Source organism: Portunus trituberculatus, chromosome 18 (assembly GCF_017591435.1).
Source record: "Portunus trituberculatus isolate SZX2019 chromosome 18, ASM1759143v1, whole genome shotgun sequence".
Taxonomy (NCBI): domain Eukaryota; kingdom Metazoa; phylum Arthropoda; class Malacostraca; order Decapoda; family Portunidae; genus Portunus; species Portunus trituberculatus.
In genome coordinates, this window is record NC_059272.1 from 22,505,986 (window position 1) to 22,518,485 (window position 12,500).

Here is a 12,500-nt window from a genome sequence, read left to right on the forward strand (position 1 = left end):
AGGACGGGAGGATGGGAAGAAAGGAAGGTGGAAGGAAAGGAGAAAAGAATTAAGGAAGAAGTAGTGAGAGATCTAGCAGTGAAGAGTATGATATTACCTCCTCCTCCTCCTCCTCCTCCTCCTCCTCCTCCTCCTCCTCCATCTTCTCCTCCTCTTCCATAATGAATATTGGCTGAGAGCAGGAGATATGACACAGTTTTATAAGAAAAATAGAGGAAGAAGAAAAGGAGGAGGTGAAGGAGGAAGAGGAGAAGGAGCACGAACACAAAGATTCAAGTAGATTTTATGGAGTAACAAATCTTTGGTCTCTAACTGAGTCAATTAATCTGTTTTCTTGATACAATATGAAAAGGAAGAGAAAAAAGAGACATACTAAGAAATACAAAAGGAAAACCACGCAGCAACAGACCTTGAGGAGGACGAGGACGACGACGACGAGGAGGAGGAGGAGGAGGAGGAGGAGGAGGAGGAGGAGGAAGAGAAAGATCTACTGGAGGGTAAGACTGGTGGCTGAAACCGCGGTAACATCAGCCCCATTGGAGTATATCAAAGTTAGTGCGGTCAAAAAGCTGGTAGATGGATTTCACGTCTCAAGTCACGGTTCCCAGGCCTTCGTGCACGCTGTCACGCCCCGCACCGCCGAGAATTGGAGGTGCTGGTTGAGGTCTTGCGTTCAGCCGCATACAGCACTCACTATAGCTGGCTCACACGTGCTTCTCTCTCTCTCTCTCTCTCTCTCTCTCTCTCTCTCTCTCTCTCTCTCTCTCTCTCTCTCTCTCTCTCTTGGCTTTCTTTTTGTGTTTTGTCCTTTTCTTCTTTGCTGAGGTTCACATTTTCTTTTTCCCTCTGTTTTTTTTTTTTTTATATACTCTTTCTCTTGTTGTTGCTTTTGCTGTTTTTTGTTCTTCTTCCTCTTATTCTTTCTCAAGTTTGTCTCATTGAAATTTAGATTATTCACACCAGAAATTCTCTCATCCGCGTCCTCCTCCTCCTCCTCCTCCTCCTCCTCCTCTCACTTCCCCTCTTAGAGTTGAATAGTTACCAAAACCTCTTCAGATCTTCAGAGTTTGTTGGTGCTGGCTCTTCCTTTATATTCCTTTCTATTCCAGCCTGTTTGTAGCCAGAAATACGTAACGCTGTGTCGAGTTGCCTGCGTGTCTTCTAATTTCTTTTAACTTTCCCTCCTGATCAGTGACAGACAGACAGAAAGCGTCCTTGACAAATACTTTCCGCGACGGTTCAGTAATTTCATCTCCAGGCTCACGATAACAATGGCCCGGACTGTTCCTATTAGCTGGTCATTAGCTCTACTTGAGAAAGCCCGCGAAATGGAATTGAGGTCACATTGATGGATAGATAGGTAGGTAGATAGTGTAGATAAATAGATCGATAGATAGGTTAGGTTAGATGGATAGGAAAATTGGTAGATAGAGAGATAGATATGAATGTAGATAAATAGACAAATAGATAGAAAGGTAGGTTAGGTTAGATGAATAAATATTGTTTGATAGAAAGACATAAGTAAATAAGCGTGTCTGGGAATAGAATGATAAAAGATGGACAGAGATAGAAATATAGATAAACAGATAAATAGATGCACACACACACACACACACACACACACACACACACACACACACACACACACACACACACACACACACACACACACACACACTCAAACAGGTAGCTACATAACACTAATCACACAAATATGAAAGCCATACCTACTATTAAAAATCCACGCCAAATGACCCATAAGACATTGACTGAACACTGAACATGCCCCATTTAATGACCCACGAAGGGGAGGCGGTGGGAAAAAGACAGTGCAATGCTTCAAACTACTACTGACGAAGGCGGTGAAGGATGAAGGATTACGGTGGTGGTGATGGTTGTAGCGAGTGAGTGACGTGTGGTGATGATGGTGGTGGTGGTGGTGGCTAGCGGAGGGGGTGGAAGGAGGGGAAGGGGAGGTAACCTGGTGAAGGGAGAGATGTAGGGAAGGGGAGGTGACGGAAGGGGGGGAGCTTGTAACTTTCCCCCCTCTCTCTCTCTCTCTCCACCCCCATCTCACTCTCTCTCTCCTCCACTTCCCCCTATCATCCCCAGGCCACAGATTCACCACCCTGATTGTTCTGCTCTGATAAACTGTGTGTGTGTGTGTGTGTGTGTGTGTGTGTGTGTGTGTGTGTGTGTGTGTGTGTGATGTGTGGTGAGTTTCTTTTTTTTTTATCACTTCTTTTTTTGTTTTTCCAATTAATTTCAATATGTCGTGGCGTTGCATATTGGCGCGTGTGTGTGCGTGTGTGTGTGTGTGTGTGTGTGTGTGTGTGTGTGTGTGTGTGTGTGTGTGTGTAAAGGCAGATTGCAGCGATTTTACGTTGTTAAGTTGGTCACCATTCTCTCTCTCTCTCTCTCTCTCTCTCTCTCTCTCTCTCTCTCTCTCTCTCTCTCTCTCTCTCTCTCTCTCTCTTTTGCACGTACGCTCTTGGAATTAAGGATGTGCGTCATAATAATGATAATAATGATAACAACACCAATAACAATACTATACACAGCAGCGCCAATACTTTTCATACCCAACCAGATTGTCTTTTGTTTGTCATTCCCATCACGTTTTACAACCACCACCACCACCACCATCACCACCACGTACACAAATCTCTCTCTTTATATTTCCCATTACCTTAACCTCACTCGTGTCTTTGTGTGTGTGTGTGTGTGTGTGTGTGTGTGTGTGTGTGTGTGTCTTTGTCATCTGAGCTATGTTATTTATTACACCGCAGCAAAAACACAAGCACACACCCTAAAAACAAATAGACAAATAAAACAGTCATAACCTTGTAATATATGTAACCTTGTATCTCTTAATTAACTTTGCTTCTTTTGTTGCAGGTGAGTCAGTGCGAGGTGACACGAGAGAGAGAGAGAGAATGAGTGAGAGAGACTGAGGGGCGCTGCTACTGTCAAGGGAAGGTAAGTGAAATGGAGGGAGAGAAGGAGAGGTGGAGTATAGGAAGAGTGAGATAAAGGGTAGGGAGAAGAGGTGAGTATAATGGGTAAACAAGGAGATGATTATGAGGCACAGAGGGAGTAAGTAAAGGAGAGAAGGGGGGAGAAGAGAGGGAGTGAGAGAGAGAGGAGGCGGTGGAGATAAGAGGCAATTGTGTGATAATGTGGAATAGGAGGAGGAGGAGGAGGAGGAGGAGGAGGAAGAGATTTAAGTGAGTGGAAATAATGTATCATGTGGGAAGAGTAAAGAGGAAATATGAAAGAGGAAGAAGAAGTGAAGGAGAGGAAAACAAATATGAGGGAGATAATAGTGTGGAACAGTAAAAAATGAGAATAAGAGAGAGAGAGAGAGAGAGAGAGAGAGAGAGAGAGAGAGAGAGAGAACAAGGATAGAATTAAAGACAAACGAGTGAACAAAAACAACAAAAATAAAACACAAACACACAACAATAAAAACGAGACTGAAACAAAAGAGGGAGATGAAAATTGCAAAGAGATTAACATGGAAGACAAAACAAACTCATAAAAAAAAGAATAAAGAGAATGAGAAGGAGATTATACAAGACAATAAAGATATAACAGATGAAAGCATGGAGTGAGTGGTGGGCGTCAGGTGTGTGGCGTCAGGTGTGGGTGAAGGTGACAGGTAGGTACAGGTAGGGGCCGGAGAGAGAGAGAGAGAGAGAGAGAGAGAGAGAGAGAGAGTCACGGGTGAGAGAGAGTGAGGGAGAGGGAGGGGTAGCCAAACATGTACAGGTACCCGCAGAGTCACACCTGCGGTTACCGACCCTCCTCTTCCTCGCAGGTGCAAAGCTAATTAAGAGACACGCGACACAGATGTTGGTGTGTTGCGACAGTGTGTTCAGATGTGATAGTTGTTGTAATAATAATAATAATAATAATAATATAGTAATAATAATAATATAATAGTAATAATGATAGTGACAATCGTAATAATAGTGGTGAAATGATTCTCACTTGTATTATGTTTCTATTATTGTTGTTGTTGTTGTTGTTGTTGTTGTTGTTGTTGTTGTGTGTGTGTGTGTGTGTGTGTGTGTGTGTGTGTGTGTGTGTGTGTGTGTGTTTGTGTGTCGCAATATTCAATAAAGAGGAAGCACTACGCCACATACACGGCTTCTGCAACAACACACACACACACACACACACACACACACACACACACACACACACACACACACACACACACACACACACACACACACACACACACACACACACTCAGACACCCCGTAACTACACATACAAAAGAGCGAAGGAAAGCTAGGAGGGAAGAGGAGCAAAGCAGGAGTAGACTTGAGTGGATAAGTGGATAGGATTATGTTATCCACCCTAACCTCGCCACTGACCTCCACCAATCATCCACCATCACCATCACCCATCACCACCGTCACCATCACCATCACCATCACAACCACTATCACCACTCCATCACCACCATCACCCATCACCACCACCATCACCATCGTCACTCATACTCATCCCATCCACAATTACACATTTTCTCATCACTAATATTTTCCTCTTATTATCACCATCACCTTCATCATCATCATCACTCATGTTCATGGCATCCTCACCTCCCCCTCTACACACACACATACACACACACGCCTTCCTCTCATCACCAATCCTTCACACCATCACCATCACCATCACCATCTTCAATTTTTCCATCATTTCTATTTCTCTCATTACGCATTCTAATTCTCAACCTCCATCACCATCACCACCATCTATCACGCACCATCACCATCACCACCCATTCTCCCTCCCCTCCCACACCGTTCCGTCACCCTCTTATACTTCAGGACGTCACTAATTAACCTGACCTTAATGAGAGAGAGTAGTAGTCGTCACACCGTCACGCGTAGTTAAACCTCACCACCACCACCACCACCACCACCACCACAACAACAACAACAATACGACCTTTTGTAGCACCTGCCATGGCACCTTCAGGAGACTCGAGGGAGATAACTAGTGGTAGGTGATCTTTGGTTGAATCCCTCGTGTCCTCTCCCCTTTCCTCTCCTCTCGTGACCTCAGCACCTTCAGCGTCTCCTTTAGTGTGGTAATGGGTGCTTGGGGGCGCCTGAAGTCCTCCCAAGCTCTCCATTATAATCTCTCGCAGTCGTAGAGTTCCTGGGAGAGCATCGTTGGGCGGGGAGGAGTGGTATGGGAGGGAGTTTGCGTGCGTGTAGTGCGTGGGTGGGTGTGAATAGCTGAGTTGAGGAATGCAGATGGACGTTGAGTTTTGGGGATGACAGGAATGAAACATGCTGGGTTGAGTGGAGTAGTATGGTGGATTATTTGAGTGAGTGGGTGGCGAGACACATACTGAGGTGGGTGGTCGAGGGAAAGACAGACGTGGAGCAAGTTTTGAGATTTTGGAGGCGAATAGGGAAGAAAATCTGCTTGAAAAAGATGCTATAACTATTAGAGTGAGCGTAACTAAGCCTTCAGATTGCATAGGGAGAGGAGGAATAAGAGAGGTAGAGGGAGTAAAGGGAGCTGCAGCCTATAGGGAGAGAGAGAGAGAGAGAGAGAGAGAGAGAGAGAGGAGGGAGACAGGGAGACAGGAAGGGCAGGACAGGACTAAGGAAGGGTTAGTGGCGTATATCACGAAACCGAACACTCTTCACGCTCACCACAACCACGCTACACCCTCCCCTACCCTGCTGGTGCCCCTTCCTCCCCGTCCCCCTCCTCCTCCTCCTCTTGTAACGGCCGGTTGACGCACATTAGATAAAGCGACACAAAGAGACGAGAGGAAGACGAGAGAGAGTGAGGCATGAAGCGGTGTTGAAGTGGGCCAGGCAGGGTGATTATCTGAGCTGTGCAGGAGAAATGCGGGTGATGGGACGGGCTGTATGCATGGATTGGTTAGGTTAGGTAAGGTTAGGTTACCGCATTGTGATGGTTTATGAGACATATGATGTTATGAGACGCGTAAATTTAGGCGGGTTTGGGAGGGAGGTTAAGCGAAGGAAATGGATGTGTAGGGATGGATGGATGGATGGGAGGATTAGCTGGATGGCTGTGGGTTATGATACACGGTCCAATCTCGCTTTGTGTATGTGTGTGTGTGTGTGTGTGTGTTTTGTGTGTGTGTGTGTGTGTGTGCTTATTCTTACCACACACACATACACACTCGCAGGTTGATGTACTAGTCTGCCACCTTTAGGGACGCCGCTGTATCCAGGAGCTGACGGGGGGATCCTTGACGCGGGGGCTTGGAGTGGGGTACTGCGGCAGGATAGGGACAGGGCGGCGTCACAGTGCTTGGCTGCTGGAGGGCACGAGGGCATAGCAGCGACAGTGAGGCGTCTCCCTTATTGATGCGTTACTCTGCCGGGGATAGCAAAGACAGCTACGGTGCGGGAGTGAAGGCCGCGGGAAGGAGGGTCTGATAAAGAGTGACAGAGAAGAGAAGAACAGTGACGAAGAAAACGAAATACTAAAGACTCAGTTAGCAGAACACTGGGAGCCTGAAACAGTAGAGCAAGACAAAACTGAACCAGCAGAACAAGACAAAACTGAACCAGCAGAGCACGAGAATACTAGATAGGGAGAAAATAAGAACACTGAAGAACAGAACACAGAACACTAAACTACCACTGGAAGAACAGAACACAATACTAAAAACGACAAGACACATGAACACAGAAGGCTAGAACACAAGAACACAGAAACAGGAGAAGACAAGAACAGAAAAATAGGAAATTAGGAGGACAGAGAAGGAGCAGAACACAGAACACGGGGCCACAGAAGCCACGAAACACGGGGACAAGGGCGCTGCAACACTGAAAGACGGCCAGTAGAGGAGTAAGCGCAGCGGACAACAATAACCCGACGCTGCAAGAGAGAGAGAGAGAGAGAGAGAGAGAGAAAAGGGATATTCTCACCGAACAATGATTTAATAACACCTGCGGGGCACCGAAACAGGACGAGAACTCTTGGGATAAGGGCGTGGACAGGGCGGGACGAGGCGGGCTGGGACGGGACGGGACGGGGCGGGGCAAGGCGGGGCTGGTCGGGGCGGGGCAGCTCTACTCTACCAATACTGAGAGTCGTACTGGAGTCGTGACTTATGCTGGCGGGAGATACTGTCCTCTGTTTGACATTTGGAACTCTTGAACGTTAAAGGTCAGAACTAGTTGGAAGGTTATGCTCGGGGATGAGGGACAGCTGGAGGGGGATCGGGAGGGGCAGGAGGAGAGTAAGGAGGAGAAAAACACTCACCACCCCACCTATAATACAAGCTCCCCCTCCCACTTCATTTTTCCCAGGTTTCCTCTCGCTTTTATTTTTTCCACTCACCTCCTTCCCCCTGCGACCCTCCCCACTCCTCTCCTCTCCTCTCCTCTCCCTCTGTGCTTCTTTCCGTCCCCTCTCCTTTACCGCCCCTCCCGTCTATTTTTCCCCTCCCGCGACTCCCTTCCCCCAACCTCCCGCTGTCAGTAGCAGGTGGCAGACTCCAGGATTGTGTTGTGAATGATGGATTTGCCACCTTTAAGTTGTATCCACACTGACCCACTCCTCCTCTTGCTCCTGCTACTGCTACTGCTACTGCCTGCCTCTGCCTCGCCACCGCAGAAGTAGCAGCAGTAATAGGGGCAGTAGTGATGCGTGCAGTCACATCATGTCGCCGCTATTGGTGTCCTGTGTAGGGATATGTGCCCATTGTGTAGTCGTATGTTATTGTTAATGGTGTTACTGGTGGTGGTGGTGGTGGTGGTGAGGTGGTGGTGCGTATACTGTTGGTGGTGCGTATACTGTTGCTGCTGCTGCTGCTGCTACTACTACTACTACTACTACTACTACTACTACTACTACTACTACTACTACTACTACTACTACTACTACTACTACTACTACTACTCTAATGATAATAGTAGTAGACCACTGCCATCATAACAATTACCACCACCACCACAGTTACTACATTACTATTATTACCTCAATATTACCATCATCACCACCAACACTACTACTACTACTACTACTACTACTACTACTACTACTACTACTACTACTACTACTACTACTACTACTACTACTACCACGACCAACTTCACAACAGCATCAGCAACAACAACAATAACAACAGCCCGCCACCAGCCGCAGCCCAGCCACCACCGCGTGCAAACCGACACTCTATGGCGAGGAACACAACACAACAGCCATTAACCAGCGTAACTTTGCCTTTTCCCACGTTATTAATCGCTTAACGACCCCCTGAGTCTGGGTCATGTGGCGCGCCGCTGCAGGAACCACCAGGGAAGGAATAGAGGTGGGGACAGGGAGTATGGGGGGTGAGGTTAGGAGGGGACGGGACAGTGGGTTGGGTTAGGTTGGGATGAAATGAGGTTGGATGAGGTTTCTAACTTGGCAAATGATCATGGCGAAACTGGGGGTGATGGTGATGGTGGTGGTGGTGGTGGTGATGGTAATGGTGGTGATGGTGGTGGTGGTGATGGTGGTGGTGGTGGTGGTGAAAGATAAGTTTAGTATAAGTGAGAGAGAGAGAGAGAGAGAGAGAGAGAGGTTACGTGAATTGCGTCTTACGTACCTACTTTGCTTCACTATTTGTTTATTTATTTGCCATGACACAAAGAAACTGGAAATAACTGCTTACTTATTCCTCTTTTTATTCCTCCTCCTTCTCCTCCTCCTCTTCCTCCTCTTCCTTTTCCTCCTCATCATCATCATCAGGTTAAAAAAGAAAAAAAAAATCAAGAGAAAAACAAAAAGTAACGTCTCTCTCTCTCTCCCTTGCTGTGTGTGTGTGTGTGTGTGTGTGTGTGTGTGTGTGTGTGTGTGGCGCACGCGAATTCCAGAGGGACGTGAGCTCAGAGAATGCATTTGCAAGAAGATGAACACACACACACACACACACACACACACACACACACACACACACACACACACACACATTTCCAAACACTAAGCTACCTGAACCTCAAAATTACACATTATCGAGGAAAACATCATCATACTTACAGCTGACAATCTTTCCACCCATTTTCTTTATTCCGTTTTCCTTCGTAATCACAGGGTTGACTCAAGACTTTCCCTGGCAGACTCTCCGGGGTCGCGCGTCACTTCGGGGTTAAGTAGCGTGTAAGAGGCGGGGTTGGGGAGGAGTGGGGGTGCATGGGGCGTGGGGCGTGACCTCTCTCGGGGGCATGGGGGTGCAGGGGCGAGGTCACTTTCACTGCTGTTGGTCTAGTGTGCCTACGTAGATGGATTCTTTGGTGTAGGATGGTGGTGGTGGTGGTGGTGGTGGTGGTGGTGGTGGTGGTGATGGTGGTGGTGGTGAATGATGTATGTATGGAGGTTATGTATGTGTATGTATAGATTCCTGCTTTTTTTCTCTTCCTTCTTCTTCGTTTCTGCATTTTATTCTTAATCGTCATTATTATCTTTTTCTTTTTTTCTTCGTCTTTTTTTTTTTTTTCTTTCTTCTTCTTCTTCTTCTTCTTCTTCTTCTTCCCTCTTCCTCTTTTTCCTCCTCCTCCTTCTCTTCCTCCTCCTCCTCCTCCTCACCTCCTGATTTATTCCTCCCAAGTTCAAGTTAGTTTATTTTTTAACATTACATATTCTCTCTCTCTCTCTCTCTCTCTCTCTCTCTCTCTCTCTCTCTCTCTCTCTCTCTCTCTCTCTCTCTCCGGCGGTCGTGTTTCTGGGGGATTCATGGATGTTGTCTGTCTGTGTTGACACCTGTGGCCGCGTGTTTGCATGTAATTGCTTCTGTTTGTTTCTGGTTACGTGTGATTGAGCCTTTGTGTGTGTGTGTGTGTGTGTGTGTGTGTGTGTGTGTGTGTGTGGGTGGGTGTTCCTTCTTCTCTGTACATCTCTCTGCGTTTACTCTCGTAGTGAATGTAGCTTTTGTAGTAACTCTGGTAATGATGGTACTGAAACGCAACGACTTCCATACGACTAGTGTACGCACGACCAGGATACCACCAGCCTAGATCCTGAAGAACCAGCCGCCGACGTCCTGTTTTGCGACACCAACTTCTTTCCTCCGTTATCTTATCGTGTTGCAATTATCTTCTCCTTACCTGACTTCCGTGCTCTTCCTCCTCCTCCTCCTCCTCCCACTGCTCCTCCTCTTCTTCCATGCGATGTGTGGCGTGTGCGTTACTCCTCCTCCTCCTCCTCCTCCTCCTCCTCCTGTCTCTCCTCCCCCTCCTCCTCCTTCTCTTTTATTTAATGATATAACTGTGTGGCGGTCAGACAGAGACAGATGTGAGGGATGGATGGCTTGGAAAGAAACTGCAGCAGCGGAGAGGAAAGAACGAGCGAAGAAGGAACACTAGAAAGCAGGAAAAAATAGCGTACCGTAAGTTTCCCTCCCCCACCCCCTGTGGTAAATTTCCTCAGACGAACACTCCACCTTCATTATTTCCCGCTAACTAAGTCATTTCTCCCACGATAGGTTAGGTTAGGTTAAGTTAGGCTGGGTGAGGTGACGTGAGGTTCATGTAGGTTAAGTTCGATATTTTGGGGGTTTAAGAAGAAAAGAAAAAAGCAAGATTAATACAAGAAAAGAAAAGCAAGACAAGAAAATAAGAGCAAGGTTTATATAGGTTAGGTTAAGTTAGATTAGGTTAACTTATGTTGGGGATGGTTTAGATACGTTAAGTTAGGTTAGGTTGGGTTAGGCGTATCCTGGATGTGGTGAGGTGAGGTTCAGGTAGGTTCTGTTTTGGGGTTGGGGTTAGGTTAGGTTAGATTAGGTTAACTTGTGTTTGGGTTAATTTGTTAAGTTAAGTTACTGCTTAGGTTGGGATGAACTGGTTTGGTTTGGATTGGAGAGAGGTAGGTTAGGTTAAGTTAGGTTAGGTCAGTGTTAGGTTAGGTTACTCTCTAGTCGAATAATGTGTTAGATTAAGTTACGTTTGTGTAGATTAGATTTAAATACGTTGGCTTGAGATAGGATAAATTTAAGTCTGCTTAGCTTAAGTTAAACTACAAAATTCAGAACTTCCACAATAAATCTGAAATATCCATAGAAAAAAAAATACCATCTGTAGATTTACATAAAAAAAAAAAAAAAATCGTTTTCCTGACCACTACTGCCACCACCACAACCCCCAACATCGCTTTTTTCCTCCTCCACTCCACATCCTCCACCTCCTGCACTTCACCTCCTCCACCTTAACTGTTTCTCCATCCCGCCTCCTCATCTTCCCGCCACATAAGTAGGGATCATTTACGGCGAGACGAGGCAATTAAGCTCTCCCGCCTCTTTATTTTCCTCTCTGTATCTTCCTCTCGCTAAGCAGCCGAGTGTGACGCAAGGAAGGTGACGCAAGGTGGAGAGGGGGTGAAGAGAGGGGGGGGGGTCGGGGAGGAAAGGAATGAAAGGGAAGTGAAAAGGGAAAGGAAGGAAAAAAAAATAGGAGACAATTTTAGGTGATCTCTAACGAATTACTCTCTCTCTCTCTCTCTCTCTCTCTCTCTCTCTCTCTCTCTCTCTCTCTCTCTCTCTCTCTCTCTCTCTCTCTCTGATCTTACTTTTCTGTCTCTTCTTTCTTCTTCATTCTTACTTTCTCTCTCTCTCTCTCTCTCTCTCTCTCTCTCTCTCTCTCTCTCTCTCTCTCTCTCTCTCTCTCTCTCTCTCTCTCTCTCTCTCTCTCTCTCTCTCTCTCTCTGACTAATTGATTCTTGGTTCCACTGTCATTTGAATTTTAACACGATCACGAGAGAGAGAGAGAGAGAGAGAGAGAGAGAGAGAGTATCTGATGTGAATAATGAAAATTCTAATGTGACAAAAACTGAGGAAGAAGAAGAAGGAAAGAAAGAAAGGAAAAAGGAAAATGAATTGTTAGGAGGAGGAGGAGGAGGAGGAGGAGGAGGAGGAGGAGGAGGAGGAAGAGTGGTAGTATAGACTGTAATAATTTTGTTTAAGGAAGAAAGTTAAGACGAGAAGAAAGTAGGAAATTAGTTTAGAATGAATGCACGAGATGAAAAAAACAGAAAAGAAAAAAAAAAGGAAAACAAGAGACAAAAGCCGGAAAGGAGAAAATAAAGAGTAAAACAAACAAACAAACAAACAAACAAACAGAAAAGTAAACTATTGACGTCATGGCTCCGAGTTTCAATGAAGTGGAAGAAAAAAAATGAAAAAAAAAAACAGAGAGGAAATGTGATGATAATAATTTAAATGAATGGGTAAAAATAAAAAAAAAACAATACATGTAAGATCAATTATAAATAAAACAGGAAAAGGAGAAAAATTATGATAACAGAGAGAAAACAAAGAGAGTGGGAAGGGGACACGAAAAAGGGAAAAAATATCAACAAAAACCGAAAGGAAGAATAAATGTAAAGTAGATGGATGAAAGAGAAGAGGAATGGAAGAACTTGAGAAGGATAAGGAAAAATAAAACAGTAAAAATCAGAGAGAGAGAGAGAGAGAGAGAGAGAGAGAGAGAGAGAGAGAGAGAGAG

General features: G+C 45.7%; 2 protein-coding genes across 5 annotated transcripts in view; both read left to right on the forward strand.

The window, feature by feature from the left end:
- LOC123505583 (ras GTPase-activating protein raskol-like) overlaps window positions 1–12,500 on the forward strand; it is a 286,512-nt gene that overhangs the window by 174,482 nt on the left and 99,530 nt on the right. The gene's annotated exons all lie outside the window — the stretch shown is intronic.
- The window catches only part of LOC123505584, an 80,040-nt gene that overhangs the window by 60,903 nt on the left and 6,637 nt on the right, over window positions 1–12,500 (forward strand). The window contains exon 3 of one of the 2 annotated variants that reach the window (XM_045257073.1): window positions 2,899–3,047. The exons of the other annotated variant lie outside the window; for it this stretch is intronic. Coding sequence (XP_045113008.1) covers window positions 2,899–2,954 — 56 coding nt within the window. The 3' untranslated portion in view covers window positions 2,955–3,047. Of the gene's footprint in view, window positions 1–2,898; window positions 3,048–12,500 lie in introns of those variants that run through there. 2 annotated transcript variants of the gene reach the window in all.